Source organism: Passer domesticus, chromosome 4 (assembly GCF_036417665.1).
Source record: "Passer domesticus isolate bPasDom1 chromosome 4, bPasDom1.hap1, whole genome shotgun sequence".
NCBI lineage: Eukaryota > Metazoa > Chordata > Aves > Passeriformes > Passeridae > Passer > Passer domesticus.
In genome coordinates, this window is record NC_087477.1 from 17,426,033 (window position 1) to 17,451,722 (window position 25,690).

Below are 25,690 nucleotides of genomic sequence, written 5' to 3' on the forward strand. Positions count from 1 at the left end.
TGATTTCTTCTGATATCTCTCTTTGCTTGGCTCATTTTCAACTGCTTGGGCTTTGGATTGTGTCCCTGTGGCTGACAGATGACGAGGAAAAGTAATTTGCTCCTCAGGCTTCTGGCTGTGAGGAAGAAGGCACTGCAAGGTGGAACAGCACCACCCAACTGTTGCTGGAATCTCCAGCTGCAGTAATGGAAAGAATACAGCCCCATCACTGCAGTGCTGCCTGGGCTAATTAGCCCTGCTGGGAGGAAGGTTTAATTAGTGCAGGCATGGTGCCGTGCTAATAAAGTTATCCCCTGAGTGAGGCCAGAGCCATTGTCTGGGTAGTGCCACAGTGCTCAGTGTAACCTGCTGCTGTGGTCAGGGCAAAAATCAGCTTCTCCAAAACAAAAATGCTAAGGAGTCACTCACCTGATAGCTACTAACTGACTTTTTATTGCTTGGGGTGGGTCTAGATTTGATCCAAGACTGGTCCAGTGACAGCGCACCTGATATTTTTTCATTTGTTCCATATATGTGGAACTTCAAAGTAATGTTCCATCAGTTTGAAATGATCTGGGCAGCAAATCAGCACAACTGGATTGACTGTTCCACCAAACAACAGGAGAATGGTGAGATCACTTTTTTTATTAGGGAGAAGTAGCATATACAACAAAAAATCATCAACAAAATACAGTGTGCATAAATGTACATAGAGAGAAAGTACTAGAATTACACCCAAAACCTGGTGGGTAAAAAAAGCACCAAGATATTATAGTTATTTTTATTGTTTTCCTGCAGTTTCCTTGTGCTAAGTGCAGTGTCTTTTCAGAAAGAACAAGCTGTAGGTAGCAAATACTTTCAGAATAATTGATTACAGTAATTTATTACTTCAAGTACAGTGTAGTTAAATGGTAATATTCTGTGTCATGAGTTCTTTAATATCTTTTAATTATTACTACCTTATATTTGATATTTCATCTAAGAACAAAATAGGGGGTAATTTTGACAAATTTGTTTGTTTTTTCCTTTTCCCTCTCAGTTTATCTAGCAGCTTGTGGAGAAACATTGAACATTGTTTTTTCTCTGCCTTTCACTGACTTTGTTCCAACCACATGCAATACTAGATTCTCTTTAAGGGTAAGGAGATCTTATAAATGTGAGACTTGTCTTGTAAATGTGAGACCCTTTCCTGAAAGAAAAATAGTCTTTTTCACTTTCAGTTCATAGAATTTTTCTTTAAGTAACCCAGAGGTAAATGGTTTCCATTTGCTTGTGTAAAGCATTTAATCATAGGCTGTTGTAATTTATGTTTACATATATGCACAAAAATGAAAATATTTCTGAAAAATACAAACATGCATACAATTCACACAGTACATAAAGATACATACTTAGTATGTATGTTTATTATATATACTTAAATTGTGTGTACGTGTTTTATCACTTGGAATTCTGTTCCCCTTTATTTATGAAATGTGAAAACCTAATGTGTGTTCAAAGATAGGATCAAATAATGTGCTGGGTACCCCCAAACCATTTTGGAAAGCAATCTTCCAGATTTTTAAGAGGTTCTGTAACATAAATAATGATCACAAAGTGTTTTTAACAGATGCAGATAATTTTTTGAATTACTGTACTTTTTGTCTTCCTTAAAACAGAAGCTGTCTACTGCTGCTAAAAATAAAAAAAACTAGTTGATGGTGATGTTGCTTATTTGGTATAATTTGATAGCAAAGAAATCAATGTTTTATAGATTTCATTCTTTTTAAAGTGTGATTTAGTTGAGATGTGGAGTAAGCTTGTTTTAGTTATTTAATTTCTGCAGTAGAAGAACAGGGATCATTAAAAGCTGTCCAGTGATTTATAGATTGCTCTAGTGATGTGAAAGTTATTGGAATTGTAAGCATTCAGAGCTGTAGAGCTCTTGGGATTGCACTGAAACTTGCTGGGAAACAGATTTCTTGACTAATTATGCCTTTATGTAAAATAAAGATGGTGGCACATATGAACATGAAAATAGCTTGGGCCTTGTGCATAAAGTGAATGTAAATTAACTTTCCTGTTGCTGATGTTTGTTTTTTAGGGAGAAGATGTTGATCTTCATTTGTATCTGCCTGATTGCCATCCTAGTAAATATTCCCTTTTTATGCTGGTAAAGGATTGTCAGCCCAATAAAATAAGTCCTGAGTCCTGTATTTCTTCAGAATGTCAAAGTGGTCAGAAAACAGGCAAACCCAAATGGAGGAACATTACTCAAGAAGAGTGAGTTTTACTGAGATATTTAAATATATATATATATTTATGTTGACTCTTCTTATTTATTTGTTTTGTTTGTGATTCATGAACTTTTGAGGTTGCTTTAAAAATAATCAAAAGAAGAATTGTGCTTGAAATAAAAGGTTGCTGTTTCCTTTTGAAAGGGCTGGATGGGTTGAATGCTGGACAGTCCCAAGTGTTGTGTTTACAATTGACTACTCCTGGCACCCAATTTATCCTCAGAAGGCAGATGAGCAGTTAAAGCAATCCTGTAAGTGTCACTACCTTTTCCTTGTTAACATGGTTCATTTGCGAAGCTGCTGGGACTTTGGATCACACTGCTTCCATCTGCAGAGATGAACTTGGAACTGAATTGCTGTTTTATGTCTCAGGGGAGTGTTTTGATCATTAGAATGCACTGGGATTGATTTAAAACCTGACAGGATTCCATGCTGCTACATTTCAGGATGTGTCCCAGTTCCTGGTGTAAAAAAGAGCATACTGTCTGCAGTTCACTTCTCCTTGTCCTTAACAAAGTGGCTCTCTTAAATAGGTTGTTGCACAAGATAAAGTATCACTTGGTATATTAAACAACAGGATATTAAATAGGAAGTAAAATATTTTTGGCCATATCACGTTCCTTAGGTTTTCTAAGTTTTTTTGATTTTTGGATGTTGTGATCTCATCTTATGATTTAAGTGTTTAAATACATTGTAAATGAGATGTAAAATACTGTCTTCCTTTTAGGGATATCAAACTGTGATTTCATTGTTCACTGTTAAAGTGAACCATCAGAAATGAGTGTTGGACTGGTCAGTCAAATTTTCAAGTCCAAGAATTTATTTTAACTGTCTAAATATTTCTAGATAACTAACATCCTATAATTATGTGCTTGCAAAAAAAATGTTATAAACACAGAGATTAAAATAAGTTAATTTAAATGCAGAGAGAGGTGTGCAGGAGGTTATGGGGTTACATAAAACTCTTTCCAGTTGAGATTCTAGAAGCAGCATTGATGGAGGAGAAATGTTAGAAGAATAATGAGGGCTAATTTGAAAGGGCCACAATCAGCAGGTGTTAGAAGACATGCTGGATGGCATTTTTAGGATTTGAGTTCCTACAATTCACATCTAAAAGAACTCTAATTTGTGAGGGTGAAGCAGAAAAGGTGAGATTGATTTTGCAGATGCTCATTAAGTGCTCTTGTAAGACTGTCAGCTTGTGTCAAATGTGCATCCCTCTCATTCTGAGAACACTTCCTCGTATTTGTAGCAATTGAGACCTGCATTTGCAAATTTGAACATACACAGGTAATTCATCTGCAGCTTCCTCCAGTGATTACTTCAGCAGTGCACCTCACTCCTGCTCCGTGGTGCTGATGGAATCTGCAGTAGCAGCATCTGTATTTTATTTTGAGTCAGTCCATAAAACTCTGAGAAATCTGCTACATAACAAAACTTGTAGTTTCCATAAAAAGTGGTCATCTCACTGCAGCATTTGGCTGATGCATAACTCATAAGGTGGTGCAAGCACTGTAGACAATAATGGGGAGTTCAAGCCTTGGAGGTTTCTGGCTGCAGGTGTCTGCAGTTCTGTGCATGCCAGTTCTTCCTGTTAAACTGGCATCTGAAATCTTCCTCCAGCTGGAACATCCATTTTTGATGGTTTTCCCATGGCGTTCTCTACTCCCCAGCAATCAATTCACATCCCCAAAATACTTCCAGTTACTCATTACATTCTCATTGCCTTTCCTCGCTTAAGAAAGACAGGTTTTGGGCTCTCTTGTTCCTAACTCCAAATAGAAAGAAGGGGTAGGAAGTAGGATTTTAATTTCCAAACTGTTTTGTGACTAGAGTAATTGAGTTGCTGGAGACAAAATTTTGGCCTACAGAGCTACTAGTTCAGGATAGATTTTTAGTACAACTTTGCACTTTGCATGTTTATTCTCTCTTGTTTATCCTGCAGTAGCTGTTTGGTTGTGGGAAATCTGCTCTGCTGAAATGAAAGCATGTCTCTGTTTAACTTCAAAAGCAAGATAAATACACTGAATACTTTCTTTTCAGAACTTCAGGGATTGTTTTTCTCTTGCATAATTAACATTGACTAAAATATTCAATATTTTCTTGTCTTCCCATAGTTACTAGAGATGAAAAACTAGATCTGTAGCGTAGACATCCTAATGTAATTATACAAGTTAGGTGCCAAAAGTAGTATATTTAATACACATTCCTGTTGGCTGAATTGTGTCCAACAGAAGCCTAAGTTGTAATCAGAATCTATTTTCTACTCTTCTTTTGCTCCCAAGTGTCAGAAATGGAAGAAACCATGTTGTCTGTGCTCAGGCCGTCGCAGAAAACCAGCGACAGCGTGATTTCATCTCCCACAGCTTCCACCCGGCTCCCCCTCGACCCCTCGGAGCTGCCCCCGGATAAGCTGCACGTGGAGCTGGAACTCTCCCCAGATTCCCAGATAACCCTTTATGGACCCTTGCTCAAAGCCTTTCTCTCCATAAAGGTAGGCAGAGGAGCACGACTCGTCAAATTTATGGGTGGCCACTTGTAGGAAAGGGAAAGAATGAGTTGTGAAATGGAAAGTTCAAATTGTGAAGAATATGTCAATTTGGATGCAAACTTTTGGTAGGCACTAGTTCTGGTTGAGAATTGCTTTGGTGATCTGGTATAGCTGGGATGAATTTTATTGTCACAGGCTTGTGAGAAGATTTACTCTTTCAAGAAATACTGCATAGTCTGGACAGGTGCAGAAAATTTCTCCTTAAATTTTCTACTAGTAAAATAAAAAAAATTCCATGGTCATGACTAGAGCTTATCTAAACTCCAATTTTTATGCAGAGTTATAGCAGAACCCATGCTTTTGGTGCATTTTAAGTTCTGCAGTATGTTATTTTTCTTAGCTAGATTCCATGACATTTGTGGAGTTAGGATCATGGAGAGGACTGGGGAAGGCCATGAGAACAAGCTTAATTTGAAATGCTTATTCAGTAAATATTAGAGAAGGATTATGCATCCTTTTCTTGGCATTAGTCTATTATGCTTTAGATTGTGTGTTTTGGTTTTTTTTCTGTCTTCTCTTCCATGACTGTTTTTTTAGGGTGTCTAAATTGAATTCCTTCCTATCTCTCTCACCTTCCCTTGTGGTGACAAAAGCCAAGGCAGTTGAATATGTCAATTCTGTTTGACTAAGAGCAAAATGCTTGGGGTTTGGTTGATTTTTGCGGATGTTTGGGTTTTTTTTTATTTTGTATGTGTGGTTTTGGGTTTGGGTTTTTTTTTGTGGGTTTTTATTGGTTTGTTTTTCTCTGAACATATGTTTCAACCTGTGCAGATCTAGGCTAAGGTAATGCTTCTGGAGGCTGGCATTTTGGAGCAGAGGTTGAGGAATTTTCTGAGACAGGTGATCAATATAAGGACTCACTGAAACAGTAATTTTCATGAATTTCTATAAAGTATAGCATGTAAGCAAGGAACAGCAGAAAATACTGTTTTGTAGAGTACAGGACTTGCAAATATGCTCATGATTTTTTCATGTTGTCGATAAAATAAATAGGATGAAAATTAGGCCAGTACTGCATCTTGAAGACTTGTTTTCTCCTGGTACAGAGCAAATGAAGCCATGTTTGAATTGTTTATTGAACCCTCTTTTTGAAGCCCATAAATTCATGGGGGAGTTCTGGCTTTTCAAGCAAAGCAGCACCATTTCAGTGCTTTTTGCTTCTGGAGATAAATGCAAACTGTGCTACATTAGCTCCCTGGTTCTATAATGATTTCATTTTTAGGTGCAGATTTCTTATGTGAAATTTAGCTTTTCTATTGTAATTCTCAAAAGAAATTTTTGATTAATAGCTTGTTTATGAAAATGTGCATCTATTGCTCTTTTTATTATTTTTGTGGCTCTATTTAGAACTTTTAGTCCAGCTGTGCTGGGATCATCTCTTGAAAAATTTCTAGGAGGTTTTTTTTAATGTTTGTTTTCCTGAATTTTGGTTGTTTTTAGTTTGTTTTCATTGATCTTTTTTTAATACATAGTGTAGAAATCCCTGGACACATATTGTCCATGCAGCTTTGTTAAGCCTTGTAGTCTTGGGAGGTAGTTTTTTGGTGTAGCACACCCTGCTAAGGGTTTACTGTCTGGAAATGAATGATTCACAGCAGGAGTTGTCAGGAGTGAGTTACTGGAGCACCTACCACCCTCTGCTGGGTCTGCCTTATTAAAAATCACTGGAAGAAAATTCTTCTTGAGAATTTAGCTGTTCTTTTAAGGGAGGAGATGTGATAGATTGCCAGAAACCTGATGGATTTTCTGTTTCACTCTAGAATTTGGCAGTGTTACTTTGGCCTCAGATAATTGAAGAGGATTTGCTTAGACACAAGGTGGCTTTTAGACCCGAGCAAGAAATGTTTATGACCTAGTATTTTAGAAGCATGTTTAAGACTTCTAAGCCTGCTGAAAAAAAGGCTCAGAAAGTTGGAGGAGGGTGACTTCCTGCAGGATGTGTTTTGTGTTCTTACTCTGTTATGTATCTTTAAAAGCACAGAATCTGTTTAAAAGTGTCAGTAATATTTCAGTTACTTGTGTTGCATGTGTCTCCAGTACCAGTACTGTGAGAACTGCTGAGCTGCCTTCATTTTCTGCAAAGCACAATGCCTAAATTTGCACATTTAAGCTATCCAGCTTTCATAAAAGTACCTATGTTCCTTTAGCTATAGGTTATAGCTATGCCACTTATTTTAGGGAGGATTAAAACCAGAAAATTTGATTTGTATTTCAATTCATCGCTTGCATAATTTTCATTTGTTTTCCCTATGATCATAACAATTCTTTTTCCTAGGAAAATTATTTTGGGGAAGATGACATGTACACTGATTTTGAAGAGGTTATTTCAAGCCCTGTTTTGTCCCTGTCAACATCCTCAAGCTCTGGCTGGACAGCTGTAGGAGTGGAAAATGACAGAAAAGAAAATGAAATTTCAGTCAAGCCCGTTCACCCTCTTACTTTACGGCCATGGGATATCACTGTGCTTGTTAATTTGTACAAAGTGCATGGGAGGTTGCCAGTGGTAAGTACTTTATAATAATAAAAAAATTTGCTTCATGTAGTTTGTTTTTTTAGTTTCACAATCTGGAACCACATTTAACTGCCTGGAACATTTAGTTGCTGTGGTGCTTACCAAAATATAAGCATACATACCAAAATGTGTAGATACTCTCTGCTGAAACTGTGGCTATCTAAACAATTTTGAGACAGGATTTATTTTGCTTATCTGGGAGGCAGAACTGGATAATTTTTTTATATGTTTGTTATTCCCAGAATTTGATTTCTGTGAAATTTTCAATTGACCATTATGATTTCTTTGCTGATTAGCAAATTTATCTTATAATGGTGCAGTCTGCTCTATGCTCCTGACTTCTGAGGGAACCCCAGAATAAAAAATCCAGATAGAACATTGGGTTTACCCAAATCTTTTTGAATTACTGTTTATGCAATTGTCAAAAGGTTTTTGAAGTTGCACAGGCATCTTCTTGAGTATCCACTGAGAGGAAAATCAGCATACCTCCTGCTCTCAGGTTTGCAGCTGATAGTCAAGTTTCAGCCATATTATGTACTTTGAGGTTCTGAAACAGATGTTTTTATCTTTTATTTCAGCATTGCAGTCCAGATGGTCCAGACTGCCCTACAGCTTTCTTGGAGAGGCTGTGTTTCGAGATGAAGAAAGGGTTTAGAGAAACAATGCTGCAGCTTGTGTTGTCTCCAGTGAATCTGTTTCTGAATGACAATTATCAGGTCAGTCAGTGTTTGTGTGGCTGTACTGTGGAAGTTGTGTTGATGTTAAAATTGAATTGGTTTTTGGTGGAAATTTTCCTGTTGCGCAAAGGTTTTATTAAGGCTTGTGAATCATAAGAAAAATCTGATGTGTATTTTGTAACAATCTTTTAATTTTGTCCACATTTTTTTGTCAGCAAAATAAATAGGATAAAATTGAGCTAGTGTTGCATCTTTTCCAAGAGTTGTCTCTCACTTCCTTGTCCTTGGCAGCGCCCTGCAGTGGACGAGGTGCTTCGGGAGGGTCACATCAGCCTGTCGGGCCTGCAGCTCCGTGCCCATGCCATGTTTTCTGCAGAAGGGCTGCCCCTGGGAAGTGACACTTTGGAATATGCCTGGCTGATAGATGTGCAGGCTGGAAGCCTCACAGCCAAAGTGACAGCACCACAGGTACCATCCAGAAACCAATCTGAAGTACTGAAGTATTCCCCTTCTTCCTCCTAGAACTGGCGTAGCGTGGATTTCTGGAAAGCACATGATCTGTGCCTGAAGTAACCTTTACTTTATGGCTTTAAAATCTAATAATTTCTGTAAAGGGACTGGAGATGCCAAATGAGCCATTGTCAGAGTGATGTTTTAAAGCAGGAGGCAAATGAGATCATTTGTGGGAGCATAGTATGGACAGGCCACTGGAGTAGCTGCTCACTGCATAAATTCTGCTCCTTGGTCCCACTGGAACATAATTTGTTTTCCCAGTATTGCACTTTGTTAGGTCAGTCTTAGCACTAACACCTTTTAATTTTGCCATTTATGTTACATTTGTCTTTCCACCTAGATGAATGACTCCAGGTGTACAACAGTCAGATCATTCTGATTTATTTCTGCTATGGTCTGCCAGATCTCTAAAGGAGGGTTGCTTTGCCAGTCTGTTCTGTGGCACAAGTAAAGTCCATACATTCTGTTTAGTAGTTACTATTTGCTTTAATTATTTTAAATAACTTTTAAGACACTTCTACATCATTTTATTCCTCTAAAAATTGGTAGGATTAAGCTCCTATTTAACTGGGAGACTTCTGCAGCAGATAAGGCATACAAGTAAGTTTAGTAAATCTAAAGAATAGACGTTTTCTTGCTACATATACAGACATTTGTGGTGGTACTTTGCAAAATGCTGCCACTGATTTAGATCATCTGTAGGATTTGCTCCACTGCTCTATGGGTCAAAATTAAACTTTATTGATTCAAAGTACTCCAAGGTTAACAAATGTTTCTTAAGTCTTAATGCAACTGAAGGATTTTCTTCCTTTATAAAGCCATTCTCAGTTGTATGCAATTGTATTTTTTTTAGTTGTCAGTGCTTGAATTTGCTGTTTCAGGTTCATTGGCTTTTTTCCTTCCATAGTGTGATGTATTGCAAGAAATTGCGAAGGGATTACACTGAACGGAGAAGGAGAGATTTTGTGTAGGATCCTACCATAGCCAGATTAAATTCCATTCAAATTACTGCTGATTTTAAGTGCCCTTTCCTTTGGCAAGCCAAAGAAAACCCATTTCCCTCTCATAACAGAGACAGACAGTCATGAATCATTTCCTTTATGAGCGAGCTAACTATATAAAAGACTTAAATCAACAATAGGCTAATTACTAGGTCTAGCAAGAATCAGCAGTGTTTTGTTGAGCCAGTTTCCTCCTGTGCTTGCTATCTAAATGTAACTTTGTTGCTTTTATAGAAGCAAATCTGACATTTAAATTATGAATGGTAATGAAGTACCTTGAGCTATTCTTTGTGATAAAGTTGGGGGAGCTCTGTCTTTACAATGAAGTTCTCAACTGACTGTAACAGCAAAAGCTGCTGCCTTTTATTAAGAAATAATTTGGGAAATTGTTTCATATCACTGTGCTTTTCCATTAGAAAGTACAGACTCGCATGTTGTGGTGCACACAAGAATAAAAATCAGCCTTGACTAGCAGGAAGGTGCTGCAGCCAGGAGGGTGTGCTGAAGCCTCCTGCCCACATCCCAGTCCTTGGGGTTGTTTTCTGTTCTCCATGGAACGCCACAAGTCCATTTTGTGTGGGTGGTGATGGACAATGTGCTGTTGTTTGCTTACAGCTCGCTTGTCTTCTGGAATGGGGGCAGACCTTTGTGTTCCACGTGGTGTGCCGGGAGTTTGAGCTGGAGAGGCCCAAATCCGTAATCCTGTGCCAGCACGGCATCGATCGCCGCTTTTGTGACCCAAAGGTACCTTTTCATCCATCCCTGCTGCTCACTGCATGGACACAGGTTCTCTGGAGCACTTCAGGAATCCATCCTTAATGTTATCAGAACATAAATAAAAGGCTCAGCCCAAATTAAGCTCCTAGTAGATGTTTATATGTTTATTCCTTTATTCTTTCTTTTCCCTTTTCCTGCAGACGAACTCTGTGCCTGGGCCATGCCCAACTTCAGATGACTTAAAGTACACAATGACACGCTTAGCCATGGATGGAGCAGATCTGTATGTGGTAGAACATGGCTGTGCCACCAATATCAAGGTAAAACTAGTTCTCTTAACAGCAATTAAAATACTTTGTCAATGGAGATATTTGTACTTTGTGATAGAATATCTACCTGCTTTGATGCTTGCTTGCATGCAATGGTTTAAGCAGAATTTCTAAAACTTTGTGATGAAAGGTCATAGTGGACTGGGTCAGGAGTAGATCAATTTGGCTTCTATTTAATAATTCCATTAATTGTGTTGGCAAATGGTAAGGAGGAGTATATGTCTCCCAAAATGAAAGTGGAAGCTGCAGGTTTGGTGTAAATTAATTTTGAACACCCTGGGAAATATAAATCTCAGTGTTTGTACCTGAGAGTTGATAAGAACTTGCTGTGAATTAATAATTCAGAAAATGGAAATGATTGATATGGATCATGTGCAAGTCAGTGCTGAATAACTCATGATGTAACTTTGGTAGAGAAGGGAGAAGTGTTTGTGCCACTGCCTGACTGAATCCTCTGTTTAAAAAGGGCTGTGCAGAGAAGAGCTGATGTTCTCTCCATTATCCTACTGCACAGAAAAAAGGGAATAATTTACTCAGTGTAGTAAAATATGAACTTAGATACAGTTGAGTTATGGTAACAACAGCAAAGAAGAAAACTGCTGTGCTGACATAACTGAGTAGTAATTGTGCTGGTAGTTAATAAATGCAGTTTTAAATGGTAGAGTTTTGGGCACAGCTTCACATTATGAGCAAGAATGTAACTAAAGGGCACTGGTAATTATCTTAAACATTTTTTTAATGACGTGATATCTCATCATTTGAATGACTTTCTGCCCTGTGGCAGTAAAAAAAACAGTTTGAGTCTCCAAATTCTTTTGAATCCAATATTAAAAAATGCCATCATAAATATTAACAGTGTCTGTAGGCATAAATATGAATGGCAGTATTTTCAAAGGCAGCTTAATAACCTGAACCACTCTAGAAAATTATATCCTGAATGTGTTTCATTCAAATTAAAAAAATAACTAAATAAAGAAGGTTTCCTTTATAATCTGTGACAGAGATGAGAATCAATAATTTAATTTTAACCCTGTGGGTAGCTCTTCTATGGCTCGGTTATCTTTCAGCTTTTCTTGGTTTAGATTTGGCAAACTCCATCTGAAATTTCATGTGCTTCATGGTGGCATTTGGGAGAGGACTCAAGCTATGCAGGAAATCTGATCTAATGTCTTCAGATTATCTGAAGTCTGAGGACTAAACAAGTTTGAAAGATTCAAATTTTTTGCGTTTTAAATGACAGTGAAAAAGTTAATGATTTAAGTTTTTTAAAGTTTCATGACAGTGTCTATTGACTGTTTTTTGTTTTGATTTGTTTACAAAAGGATGCTTATGAGTAATTTTTTTTTTTGTTAGGTAGAAAGTGTCTGAGATTAATTTCTAAGCTTGCCTTCTTTTGTGTGTGTGCTGACTTGCAAATAAAACTGCTTCCTCAGCGAGAATTTCACTGAGTTCTTCTTGGGCTGTAGTTTGGCATGTGTTAACTGGTTTAAGGCCACTCTTCCTTTGTTTCACTGACAAATAGTCAGAGTTCCTGTGTAAATCCTGTGTAAATCCTGTTTGCAGATGGGTGCCATACGCATTGCCAACTGCAACCTCCACAACCAGTCTGTCGGGGAAGGCGTCAGCGCTGCCATCCAGGACCTGCAGCTCAGGCAGTACGTCGAGCAGGTGAACAACTGCAGAACTGGCCTCCAGCCAATATTGAGGAGGGCGTACTGGCTGGAAGCTGGCTCTGTCAACCTGGGCCTCATCACTGCTGACATTGCTTTGGCTGCAGATCATCCTTCTAAACACGAGGTGCAGAGGCATTTCTTGGAAACGCACGATAACCGAACCAAGAGGTGAGCAATGCGGTCCAGGGAGGTGCATTTGAGAGGAGTATTTGTTAATCTTGCTTTCACTGAGCTTCAGCATGGTCATGTTTTTCTTTTGTTTTCTGCTCTTCTTCCTTTTATAGGTTGTGGTTTTTGTGGCCTGATGATAATTTGAGAAATAAGAGAAGCAAGAACAAGTGTGGCTGTCTTGGTGGTTGTCGGTTCTTTGGTGGCACCTTAACAGGACTGGATTTTTTCAAACTTGAGGAACTGACGCCTTCAAGCAGCTCTGCTTTCTCAAGCACAAGTGCAGAATCTGATATGTTTTATGGGCAGTCTTTACTGCAGCCAGGAGAATGGATAATTACTAAGGAAATTCCTAAAATTTTAGATGGTGAGAATGCACATACTATATTTTTACTGTATTTTGCCCAAAAGTATAATGTCTTAACATTTTGCTATCTCTAGTGTTTATGAATCTGATTAGTCAAGTACAACTGCTTGTCTCTTGTGGCCTGACCCCTTCTAAGAGCAGACAGAGCTTGAGCAAGCTTCTTGTATGCTGGATTTTTATATTAACATGCACCTCCATGCTGAGTGAAGAGGAGATTTTTGGCTTGTTCTACTTATATAGAAAGCAGCCAACTGAGACAATCTGATGTTTTGCTGACATGATTTCATTAATTTTTGTCAGGACAACATGCTAGTATGTGCATGCATTTCAAAACTAGGGCTTTTATTTAATAATTTTTATTTCAGTAGGCAAGGAAAGTCCACTGCAGTTGTGTTATCAGATATTCAGTTTTTATTTTCCTTCCCTGATTCTAGGTGTCAAAGGAAATGGTGTCAAAAGAAAAGATTGGGACTGCAGGTCTGTGGGGATAGAAGTGGAAAGGAAAGCACAACACCTGAGCCTCCAAGTGCCGCTGCGCTCCCACAGCTCCTCCTCCTCTTCAGAGGAAACAAGCAGCTCCAGTGCTGCCCTGCCCTTGCTTGCAGGGGAGAAGGACAGCCCCTCATCCACTGCTGAGGATCACCTGGGACAGAAGGAGTTCCTGCCCAGTGCAAAAAGGGAAGATGCTCATGGAAGGTTAGTACTCTTGTCCGGGTAGGCATATGATTAAACTCTTGAATGCTCTAAGATGTAAGAAAAGCCTTTGATTTAGCTATTTTTCAAGTGTTAATGGTGCTGCTGAAATGTGTTTCCTAGTTTGAATGCTGATTTGGACCCCCAGTAGGGGATGGTTACCTGAGCAAGGTGGAAAATCCAGCATGTAAACATACCAGCACTTGTTAAATGTTTGGTTTTTTTTGTTTGTTAAATGTTCAATCTGTATGTAGACAAGTGGCAGAGTTCAGTATGTAACCAGCATTATGAAAATAATGACTATGCTAATAGAGAGTCACAGAATCACTATTGTGCTACAGTGCAGGAAGAAGAGCATTAGTAACGAAATAAGCGAGTGAAGTGTTGGTTTGTGTTCTCAGTGAAATAAGCAAGTGAAGTGTTGGTTTGTGTTCCCAGTGAAATAAGCAAGTGAAGTGTTGGTTTGTGTTCCCAGTGTCACGGTGGAGGGTGCAGAGGGCCGGCCTGCATCCCCTGGCCCCCAGGAGAGGCCCGTGGGCCAGTCCCCCATGAGGTCCCCCCTGAAGAGACAAGCGTCCGTGTGCTCCACGCGCCTGGGCAGCACCAAGAGCCTGACGGCGGCGTTCTACGGGGACAAGCAGGCCGTGCCCGTGGGAGTGCAGTTCAGCAGCGACGTGTCCCGCAGCGACGAGAACGTCCTGGACTCCCCGAAGCAGAGGAGGAGCTTTGGCTCTTTCCCCTACACGCCGTCAGCAGATTCCAACTCCTTCCACCAGTACCGCTCCATGGATTCCAGCATGTCCATGGCGGATAGCGAGGCTTATTTTTCAGCTGCAGAAGAATTTGAGCCAATAAGCAGTGATGAAGGTCCAGGAACCTATCCAGGGAGGAAGAAGAGAAAAAAGCAAGCTCAGAAAGCTGAATACAGTAGGGGCTCTATTTATCACAGCGTGGAAGGACCCTTAACAAGCACAATCCATAGAGAAATCAGTCAAGATATGAAAACGTTGCCAATTAAGACTCATCCTTCCCAGGCTTCATTTGTTTCAGCTCTGGGAGGCGAGGATGAGCACGCTGACAACATGTACGTCCTGGACTCTGAGAAGACTGTGGAAAGGGAGCAAATCACATCCCAGCAGCCTGTAATGGCATGTTACCAAAATTACCTGACACAGTTCCAGGTGATCAACTGGTCAGTAAAGCATCCAACTAACAAAAGAACTTCTAAATCCTCATTGCATCGCCCTTTAGACCTTGACACACCCACGAGTGAAGAAAGTTCCTCATCCTTTGAGCAACTCTCTGTCCCAACTTTTAAGGTATGGAAGATGCAGGACTAGAGAAAGGAGTAAGAAAGTAAAAATTCAAAATAACTTACAATTGCTTAGTACCATTTGTGTAAGGACAAAGAAACTTGGAATTCCTTTGCTTTTAGTTAAAGAATACCTTGAATTTCTGACTTCAGATCATGGGGCTGAGTGGCTGGAAGGTTGTGGGCAAAAAAAGGAGTTAGAATTCTGTGGATGTGTGTTCTGAATTATCATGGTTGCATTTAAAAATGCTGCCTGTTGAATGATATGCAGCTGGAGGACATTTATGTGAGTTTTGTTTAAAATACATTATACAGAACTGCAATAGCAATATGTTTAATACTGATAAAGTATAATTCAGGCTCTCAGTGTTTTATTTCAAAATTAAATTGCAACTCAGATTTAGGAAATTATATATTTTTAAGTGACCTGAGCATACATGCTTAAGGAAGGAGCTGAACTGAAATATATGAAAAATAATGGAAATTGCTTGATATAAAACAGGTGTTTGAGCTCTGGAATTGAATTTGTTATCATTTTGCAGGAAAGGCTTGTGTTGATGCAAACCTTATGTAGATTTGTATTTGAAGGTTGTTTTTTTTAAAGCAGTAAGTAAATGTTTATGTAAAAGCAGTGTAACCTGATTTTTGAAGGAATTTAAAAGGCAAACCTGCAAGTTCCTGTATTCTATATTGAAGAATCTGTTTCTAAGTGTTCTTTTAACAAAAAGCTTTAAGGGGAATTTTTAAAGATCCCTTGGTTGGGGTTTTTATCATATATGGAAGGAATTTAATAAACTTCTTTGCACTTTTATCTTAGATTGTTAAACAGGGTCTCACAGCTAATTCATTACTGGACAGAGGCATGCAGCTGACAGGATCAACATCTAAGTAAGTTGAACACAGCCTGACATTAATAGCATAATTTTCAAAGTAGGATTTTCTAGATCCTCTTCTGAAATATTTTGGCTCCCACTAGCCTTTTCAAAATTTGATTTACAGGAGTAGTTCTCAGTACCAGATCTATTTCAGAACAGGTTATTCTATTGTGAAATATTTGGGTTTGGTCAAACAGAAAGTACACAGTGCAAGCGTTAAATCATTTCACATTACATTTTCAAGATTATGGATGGTGATTTCATTTAGATGAATTTGGGGATGCTAATGGCAAGTGTCCATTTTATTGGCAGAAGCTTTACTTGAATTTAGGGAGAGCCTTACCCTGGGATTGTATTTTTGTACTTTCTGAGATATACAGTAGAAGAAACCTGCTGTTATGTGGATTTTATTAAAGGTGAAAATGATACCAGAACACTTTTGTATTTGTTTTTACAAAGCCTGATCACTGATGTGTGTTTGACTTGCTTAGCACACCTTACACTCCCTTGGATAAGAAGTCTGCAGAGAATACAGACGATGAAACAATAACAGAGGAATGGACGTTGGATCACCCGGTCTTCCAGACAAGGACCACGGCAATCGTGGAAGTAAAAGGAACTGTAGATGTAGTTCTCACTCCTCTTGTAGCAGAGGCACTGGATAGGTAATTTCATTTTCATGGTACTAAAAATTGTCTAAAATCACAGCTGTTCTGTTCAGCAAAGGCTTAGGTAAAATGATTGAATAGCGTGGCTGATGGAGCAGCAGGGCCTGCTGCCCACCGGATGTAATTCTGCATTTCCTATGAGGTGGCTGGAAGAATGGGAAGTGCCCTTTGTGTCTGTCAGGGCTTGTTTTTCCTCTGTGGTGTTAATTGCACGTGGCTGGTGGTGTGCCATGTGAAACTGGGAGTTTCAGTGGTCTCTTGTGGCTCTTTTCCCCTTGCAGGTACATCGAGGCCATGGTGCACTGTGCCAGCTCCCGGCACCCGGCAGCAATCGTGGATGACCTGCACTGCAAAGTTCTGAGGGATGCTGTGCAGAACAGCAAGACCAGCTTCTCAGAAAATGTGAGGAGAGAACAAGGAAATCCACATGGATTTGAGAGAATGCTCTTTTCTGTATCTTACCTAGAAAATGTTTTAACTGATTTTAGTGTTTTGAGATATAATAGCTAAATTAATAGCTATATTAATTTGGAATGCATACTTACATGCATTTTCATAATCAACTCTTACATATTGTCTTTCACTCTCCAGAAATCTTTTACAGGACAGAAGTTTTTCTGTTTTGAATGATCTAGAGTAATTTACGTCAGATGAAATGACACATTCTGCTCTTTGAAATGAGTATAGCTGGTATTCTTAAGTATTGTATTCATCTCAGTGAGATGTTACTTATTCTTTTATAGTAGTTAGGGAGAGCTGTGAAAGTGCCTGTGGGCTTTTTTTTGCAGTTCATCTGAGACCTTAAAAAATTAATTTAACTTAAATAGAATTGTATTGTAGTTTTACAGAATTAGGTGTTCTTTCTGTCCAAGGTAATGACCATATTTATATTTTATGGTTTCTTAGACTTCACAGTGTAGTGGACACTAATAACTAGTTTCATAGTAAGTTATTTTGTATAACTTATATGTGTAGAATTCAAACTTCCAGCTGAAGTCTGGTTGTTAAAGTTTACTGCAGAATGGCACTGCTGCCCTTACGGTTTTAAACCTACTGTACCTCTAAATGCTGCAGCCCTTGTTCTGGAAATCATGGTAAATTGCCTAAAGTGAAGTCAGAATCTCTTTCTGCTTCAATGTTAATAAAATATCCTGTTACTCCTGAGCTCAGCAACTCTTGAGTTTGTGCTAATAAATCATTTTTCTCCCTCTTCAAGTTGTCTTCGAAGCAAGACATCAGAGGAACAAAAATAGACACCACCACAACAGGAACAACAAACCAGGGACCAGCACAGACCAATCTCTCACTTAAGCAGGATAATGTGACAATTAAAGGTCTTCAGGCCAATGTTACAGTTCCAAAGGTAACAACTTTTTTTTAGCTTATCAGTGGAAAAATGCCTCACAAAATGACCCTTATTTTGGATCCCTGTTGGTTCCCCAAAAGCTGAAGTGAAGCTGTGCATTTGTGCCAGAGAACTAAAGTTTTTGAATTTTGGAGCTGTTTAATTTTATGATGGTAGACATGCAGTAGTTAAATATCAACCACTGTAGGGGTATCTGGTGCCATGTCTTTAAATTATATTCTGGGTGTCATGGTTTTATTTTTCTCTTAACTGAAAGTATAAGAGAAGGTTGTATCAGAAATTAATGATTAATGTAACATGCCTTTCTAAATGTCTTTACTCTTTCATGGAATTCTGTGTGCAGGTGAACCTGTGTTTGCTACAAGCATCTGTGGATGAATCCCCAGGAGCTTCTTCCAGCAAAACAGTGACTCATGTTTCCCTAGTAGCTTTGTGTTTTGATAGAATTGCTACTCAAGTTCGTATGAACAGGTAACAATAATACATGTCACAGTTTGTCATAAACTTCAGACATGTTTCATTTGATTGTTTTTGTTTATCTTGAGATTTGCTTAATTGTTTTTTCTTCCCTGACATTGTAAAGGGGTATAGTTGAGGAGACTTCGAACAATGCAGAAGCTGGGAGGAATTCTGTCACGTTTGATCGTTACATCCAAACCAGCAAAATGCAGCCCCAGTCTTCTGGCTCACTGAGATCCAATTCTGGAGCAGAAAAGGGAAAAGAAATTGCTGCTAAACTGAATATCCATCGTGTTCATGGACAGCTTAGAGGTCTTGATACAACAGGTATTGAACAATATTGTGACAATATGTGGAAATGTCAGTTTTAATAGAAGCAAGTAGTTACAGTTGGTCTTGATCTTGTAGTTTGGTTGTAGGTTTTTTATCAACATGGATAAAAAGCTACTTGCACCCAGAGCTTTTGCAGATCCAAAAAGAAGTTTTGGATGAATTATTATTCCACTAAGTGCTAGATTTAAACTTAGGCAAACTAAAAGCTGTCAAGACAAACTTGTAAGCAGTTTGTGTGGCAGATGTGTTGCCCTGTAAACATTGACCCGCACTGCTGGAATTTGAGGCCTGAGCTCCCTTCCTCCCAGCTAATATCTTTGCAGCTACCATTTCTTGTCACCTTTTGCAGGGAATGAATTGCACTTACTTGCTTTCTTACTGCATTCTAACACTTTCAATAATGTGCCTGTTGTGCCAGAAATGTCAGCATGACAAGCTGTATATTGTTAACCATAACAACTCTAAAGCTGAAAATGAGATCTACCCAATTGACTTCTTTGTTGTTTGTGTTAAGGAAATGCCTTCAAGAAGCCATGAGTTAAATTTTGCTATAACTCCTGATCCTCAAAAAACTAACCAGGAAAAGATGACCAAAAGTAGAGGCAGTTTTGTTAAACTGCTTCAATTTTGATGGAATCTACACCAGTTTTTACTCCATTCCATAAGGAACAGGAGTCTTCAGACATGAGGAAGTATTCTGTATAGCCAGGATGATTAAAAAATACACAATAAATAAATCAACTACAGAAAATCCCACTGCTGTGCAAAGATGAGTGAGCAAATGAAGTTAGAGGAAAACAAAAACAGAGAACACTGAAATGGTTACCTCCCTTTTTACTTAGTTGTGGATAGAATCTTGTCAGTAGTGCCCTGTGTCAGGTGTGCTACACACATTCATGAGGGCCGGTCTTGGAGTTCTAACCAATAAATGTCATCATCTTCTATTTAAAAGGTTTGAGAAGAGCCTTTCTAAAGATCTTAGCATCTCATGTTTACTTCAAAAGTAGGTGCAGTTACAAATTGGAGGCAGAGAGTGAGGATTTTAAGAGATATAATTGACTCAGTGTAGTTCTTTTCCTGAGGTATTTGACATTTAGGTATAAAATGATTTAAAATTTGGCTCAGTCCTTTGTTTTGTTTTTGGTTTTTTTTTTTTTCAAATTTAAAAATTATCCCGCCCATATTAACAAACCAGGAAAAAGGCTTTTTTTAATCTTCTTTTTGTGCTTTTTCTTGCTCATATTTCAAGTTTAGACTTCCTTTCTTTTTTTCCCCCCTCCTGTTTGAGGAATACTAAAGGGATAACTCCCCCAAAACACTCTTAAACTTCAGAGAGCTTTTTGGAAGATGTAAAGTTTTTTCCATTTTGGAGCAAAGTAGTAAATATTTATTTATCTACTTATTTTCACAGATATTGGAACTTGTGCAATAACAGCCATTCCTTTTGGGAAATCAAAAGTTCTTTTTACTTTGGAAGAGTTGGATGAGTTCACTTTTGTGGATGAAACAGATCAACAAGCTGTTCCAGATGTGGCTCGAATTGGTCCTAGTCAAGAGAAGTGGGGTTGGATAATGTTTGAGTGTGGAATTGAAAATTTAACTATAAAAGGTAAAGCTTTGCAAGGCTGTGTATTGTTTTATGAGATTACTGACAATTCTGTTGATAGGTCTTCTGGCTTAGCAATTATTTGATTAGAAATTGTTCAATCTGGGCGATACTGAACAGTGCACATCTGTGGTAAACAAATTTCATGGGTTACAACTAAAAATGTCTTTATTGTATAAGTACCACTAATAATAGAGTATGAAATAATTTCATATAAACTGGTCTCAGAAGTATCTGAACTTAGGGTTGAAATTGATGCTTTCACTGATCACTCAAATCCTCACCTTATCCACAGGATGTGCATTATAGAGCCAGAGTTTTTCTGTGGGAGGGGAAAGCTAGTTACAAAAAGTAAAAAAAAGCCCCAGTATACATGTGTTTTCTATCATCTCAGTTACTTTTTTTTCAGAGAATAATATTGAAAGAGTCTTTATGTGAGTACTCTTCATCTGCTTGTGGAAGAGGCTCAAAATTGTAATGATAAGTTGTTGAATAAAATGTAATTCATCTAGTTTAACCAAAATCGTGTATTTCTCTGCTGCTATGCTTAAGCACAGAACTTCTCTATGGGCCATAACTTACAGCTGTTTATGTGCTGCCAACCTTTACAGTCTGGGTATTTTTCCAGGGGGAAGACAGTCTGGGGCAGTGCTGTATAACACATTTGGAGTCATGGGCAAATCAAGAGACACAGAAAGAGGTGGATTGCTTGCATCAAACAACTCTTCAGATTCCCCCACTGGTAGTGGCTACAACACTGATGTGTCTGAAGATAACCTCCCTTGTGACAGAATAAGTCCCTCTTCAGATATTAATGGAAATTCAGTTTCAGATGAGCAGGTATGTTCAAACTGGGTAGAAATCATTAGTCACTCATCCTGTTTGCTTAGACACTAAACTTCCAGCTTTCTGCAGGGTCTCTTGGGAGGATTAGTGGACAGCATTAGTTTATTTTGCTTTGCCCAAATGCCTGTGGAAAAAAAAAAATATGAGCACAAACGGTATGTTAGTGCCTTTCAGTGTAACAATTTTGGGAGATGATTTCCCTTCTAACTTCATGATTCCTTGTTTTTGAAGGATGAAGGTGTTGAATCAGATGATCTGAAAAAAGATATCCCCTTGATGCCTCCTCCCCCTGACTCCTGCAGCATGAAGTTGACAATCAAAGAAATTTGGTTTAGTTTTGCAGCTCCCACCAATGTGCGCTCCCCAGCCCATATATATTCAAGGTATAATTTTACCTGATATAAAGGAGAGAAAATGGCAGTTCTGCTTTGTTAAATTGCATTTGTATTTGGTAGGTTCTGAATGGAATTTCAATAATTTTTGAAGCTTCTTTGGAAATTATAATTTTGAGTTTGTATATATCACAGTAAGACTTGCTTCAGTTTTTTACTGTTGTATTTTCTGTGGAAGTGCTGCTCGAAAATTCTTAGATGTGATTAAAAGGAAAAAAAAAGGACGAGTGAAAAAGCCAAATTAAACCAAAAGCCCTCACTAACAGCTTCTGGTGAGATGGAAATGTATGAGGGAGAAAGGCAGGGGAAGGTGTTTGTTTTGAGTAGGTGACATGCTAGTGAAGAGACCAGCTCAGTGCTTTTGGTATTCAGCCTGATATCATGCATGATCTACCATTGCACTATAAAGTTCTAGATGTGTATTTCTAAGATAGTTTTTCACATTGTGTATGTAGAATAAGCCAAATATTTCAGTCTGTCAGTATAAAGCCATAAGTTAGAAAACACTCTGCTGGTACTCTTGCCTCAGCCCTTTAGCAGAAGTCCTTCATGACATGCATCACTTCATGGGGGATTCAGTCAGTGATGAGAATTTCAAACTGTATGATTTCAGTAGGGAATACAAATGGGAAAAGGAGGGAATTGCAGTAGCAAAAGTGGGAAGAATCATGAGTATGTGAGTGAGTAAAACAGAAATTGCCTCAGGTACTTTTTGCCAGTTCTTTTTTTCTGGGCAGCTAGTTTGTGTTTATTACTTTGCATCAGTGTCCCACCTATTTGGCTGTTGTTCATAAGAGCACCAGAAAATCCTGCTTGTTGCTGCTGCTGCCTGTGAAAACCCCTTTCTCTTTATTTGTCTCCACAGGCAGCTGAACCTCCTGAGCACTGCAACACCTGCAGTTGGTGCTTGGCTTGTTCCCATAGATCAAGTGAAGTCTTCATTAAATAAGCTGGAAACTGAAGGAACCCTGCGAATCTGTGCTGTTATGGGGTGCATTATGACAGAAGCTCTAGAGGTAAATCACCTTTATAAAATCAATGAGCATATTAGAACAGGACAGTGTGATAGGTAAAATGTAGTTTTTGGAATTCTGGATGTTTTCACTGGCAAGTTTAGAGCATCTCTTGTGAACCTTTGGTATTGGTCACAAGAAGTCACAAAAAGCTGTGCTTTTTGTACACAGTCTGAATTTCAGAGTCAAGTCTCACAGGAGTGCATCTCCAGGTAAAATAAGAGTAAGAAGTATGGCTGTGGTGCCTGGTATATTTTATGAAGTATTTTTGTTTGCTGTTGGTTGGATTGGCACCATCTAGTGGGACGATTTGGACATGATACTCACACTGCGATCCTGTCTTGCTTAGTGAGATTGATGACCTAAATGTGACACTGATTTTCTGCTCTGTTCAAATATTATCCTTTGCAGCAGTCTCTTATTCCTACCTGCCTTCCTGTTTCTTCTTCCTACCCTCTCTCTAGCATTAAACCAAATTTTAAAAAGTGCCTGTTTTGTCTTTAACTAGGAATAAACTGTTTCTTCAAAAACTGCAGCTAGCTTTGCATATATATCTGTTAGTGCAGATGTAACTTTATAAGGCCTGCAATTTGAATCCATTCAAATGGAAAATTTTGAATTTTCTTTTGTTGCTTCATATAAAGAAATATGCATCCAGAATTATTTTTCACAGGCAGTATTTAAAACAAGGTGGGTACCCATGAGGCAAATCCTTGTTGCAGAAGTTCAAAATGAGGTTAGAAATTTGTTGTTTCATGGATGAAATCTTGGCATTGGTGCTCTATTTGCAAGTATGTTCATATGTTGAAAATGTTTTTATTTTAATCCAGAATAAAAGTGTGCACTTCCCTCTGAGAAGCAAGTACAACAGGCTTACCAAAGTGGCTCGTTTCTTGCAAGAAAATCCCTCTTGTTTACTCTGTAATATATTGCACCATTACCTCCATCAAGCAAATTACTCCATTATTGAGGATGCCACTATGGTGAGTTACCCTGGAAAACTGGAAATATATCAGTCCTTTAGTTTCACATATGCCAATTCTAATGTCTTAAATTTGGCAACAGTTTGAGGAAGGTTAACAAACAAGAAAATATAACCCAGACTCATATGCATCTTTCAAGTGATAAGTGGGTACTGTTTCTCTCATTTCATTTTCTTTGCTGTTGTTGTTATGACTTGTATATATTCATGTTTATCAAACTATTAGTAGATGCATGAGATCATAAACCAAAAAGGGATGTCTTTAAAACTGTATGTGGCTTTTAAAATCAGATTTCATTCCCTCTCTAACATATTTCAGTGGCTTTTTTTATAAGGTTTTATTTTTTATGGTTTTAAAATTGAATGAGTCTCAATTATTGAGGCAAGTGCATGAACTGGTTAGTTTATTGTCTCCAAATTGTCTCCTTGGAGCTAGTTTTCATGTCTTGTAGAAACACTGGAGTAATGCAGACAGTTTAAGGAAGAAGCTAGAATTGTAAAAACTTTATGGTTGAAGAATCTAATATTTTTCTTAATGGCTTTAGAATGTTAATATCTAGATTGTAGTGGGAAATAACAGTTATTTGAACAAACATCAGGCAGAAGGGAGGAGTGTTTATTCCTGATTTTGTGTCATTTTCATAATCCAATTCCACAGCTGTCAGATTAAAACACTTTGGTTTTCAGCATATTCAGCTGAGAGCCAGTGATCAGGAATAGCACAGTTTGTGGCACAAATAGCACAGTTTGATTTGTGGTCAAAATACCAAGCTTTTGTTTTCTTTAGGACAATTCAGTGATGTAATCAAAACAATCCCTATATTTGGCCTGAGATTTATGCTCCTAAACCACTCCTTATGAACAATGGAAAAAACAATCTTTTTAATTTCAGTTCTGTTTGTACAGAGTTGCTATAAATCTTAGCCCATAGCTCAGAGCCTGATAATTACTCAAGTGCTTTTAGCTTCTTATTTAACAAACCTGCTTCCTGTTGTTTATTTTTGGCCTCTTGGGCTAGATCCTCAGGTCGCATAGATAAATGTATTTACTGTGTTCAATGAAGCTGTAATTTTTTATCTCTCAGTTCCTTGGCTTCTTGCTTGATGTGTTATGGTGCCAGCATGTTTGTCATAAGCTTCTTAAGTGTAGAGATTTAAGAGAGCTTTGACTTTTTCTCCCCTCCAGTTTACTTCAAAATGCTGTGATATGAATTTTTACTGTGCCTCTTTTACATTTTTTTTATTTAAAGAGTGATGGTCTTCCTGCCTTAGTGACCTTAAAGAAAGGTCTGGTTGCCTTAGCAAGGCAGTGGATGAAGTTCATTGTGGTCACCCCAGCCTTTAAAGGAGTCAGCTTGCACAGACCAACCCAGCCCATGAAACTGCAGCCAAATGCCTGCCATGAGCATGAGGATGGCCTTGGGTTGGACAACGGAGGGGGCCTTCAGAGTGACACGAGTGCTGATGGAGCAGAGTTTGAATTTGATGCAGGTATTTTCATGTTATCATCTCCATAAAAATTTATAGAGGCAAGCAGCTCCTCTCGGACATTTGTATCTTCTTTACTTTTAATGCTTGACACATTATAGTCTCCTTTTTAGAATTATCACGCTTCTCTTTTTTATATCACCTTCATTCTGAAGCTGCTGCTAACAATGATAATTGCAGTATTACAATAACTAGTGCTTGTTCAGGGAAAAATAAAATAGGAGACCTCTTTTTCTTCACATCTTTTGTCTTGTTTTTTTTCCTGCACAAAATAAATCAACTTAATTATTTTCTACCTTTCAGTTAAAAGCCAGGCAGCAGTTAGCAGCTTTAAGTGAGCAAAGATGTTTGTGTGAGATACTTGTATGTAATCATACAGTATAAAGGCAATTTTTGCCCCCTTCTCTCAAATATGTTTAGGTTAAGCAGAAACACTTGGATTATTAAACAAAACCCAGCAGACCCCTGTCTGAGGTGTTCTTATTTGTCTATAAATCAGACAGCATTGTGTGGGTGTGTGCCAGCACTTGAAGTTCATGACTGCTTGTAGATAAATGTGCCTGATAATAGATAATGTTGGTTCTCCAAATATATCTAAATGAGGACAAGTGTTTGCTTGGGTGCAGCTACCGTGAGTGAGCACACGATGCTGCTGGAAGGAACAGCCAACCGCCCTCCCCCTGCCAGCGCCTCCTCTGGGCCTGTCACTGGTGCTGAGATCATGAGGAAATTGTCCAAGACTCACACTCACAGCGATTCTGTGCTGAAAATCAAGGTGAGTGCACAGGGCTGGGCACCAGGGCAAAGGGGGTTGTAGCTGGCCTGTTCAGGAGCAGTTCTGTAGCTGCAGATTTATAAATGCATGCAAAAAGTAACTACACACACATGGAGGGTG

At 38.5% G+C, this 25,690-nt stretch overlaps 1 protein-coding gene across 11 annotated transcripts in view; it reads left to right on the top strand.

Annotated features, from left to right (window-relative positions):
* BLTP1 (bridge-like lipid transfer protein family member 1) overlaps window positions 1–25,690 on the top strand; it is an 87,024-nt gene that overhangs the window by 25,260 nt on the left and 36,074 nt on the right. For all 11 annotated transcript variants that reach the window (XM_064416415.1, XM_064416405.1, XM_064416406.1 and 8 more), the window contains 27 exons: window positions 453–608; window positions 1,019–1,116; window positions 2,063–2,241; window positions 2,400–2,506; window positions 4,541–4,749; window positions 7,082–7,309; window positions 7,897–8,034; window positions 8,287–8,463; window positions 10,125–10,253; window positions 10,427–10,546; window positions 12,119–12,396; window positions 12,513–12,763; window positions 13,198–13,459; window positions 13,932–14,775; window positions 15,586–15,656; window positions 16,135–16,308; window positions 16,593–16,713; window positions 17,528–17,674; window positions 18,021–18,148; window positions 18,261–18,463; window positions 19,881–20,078; window positions 20,704–20,915; window positions 21,153–21,304; window positions 22,179–22,329; window positions 23,157–23,309; window positions 24,558–24,798; window positions 25,422–25,570. In XM_064416415.1, the coding sequence (XP_064272485.1) occupies window positions 453–608; window positions 1,019–1,116; window positions 2,063–2,241; window positions 2,400–2,506; window positions 4,541–4,749; window positions 7,082–7,309; window positions 7,897–8,034; window positions 8,287–8,463; window positions 10,125–10,253; window positions 10,427–10,546; window positions 12,119–12,396; window positions 12,513–12,763; window positions 13,198–13,459; window positions 13,932–14,775; window positions 15,586–15,656; window positions 16,135–16,308; window positions 16,593–16,713; window positions 17,528–17,674; window positions 18,021–18,148; window positions 18,261–18,463; window positions 19,881–20,078; window positions 20,704–20,915; window positions 21,153–21,304; window positions 22,179–22,329; window positions 23,157–23,309; window positions 24,558–24,798; window positions 25,422–25,570 (5,276 nt within the window). The remainder of the gene's footprint in view (window positions 1–452; window positions 609–1,018; window positions 1,117–2,062; window positions 2,242–2,399; window positions 2,507–4,540; window positions 4,750–7,081; window positions 7,310–7,896; window positions 8,035–8,286; window positions 8,464–10,124; window positions 10,254–10,426; window positions 10,547–12,118; window positions 12,397–12,512; window positions 12,764–13,197; window positions 13,460–13,931; window positions 14,776–15,585; window positions 15,657–16,134; window positions 16,309–16,592; window positions 16,714–17,527; window positions 17,675–18,020; window positions 18,149–18,260; window positions 18,464–19,880; window positions 20,079–20,703; window positions 20,916–21,152; window positions 21,305–22,178; window positions 22,330–23,156; window positions 23,310–24,557; window positions 24,799–25,421; window positions 25,571–25,690) is intronic.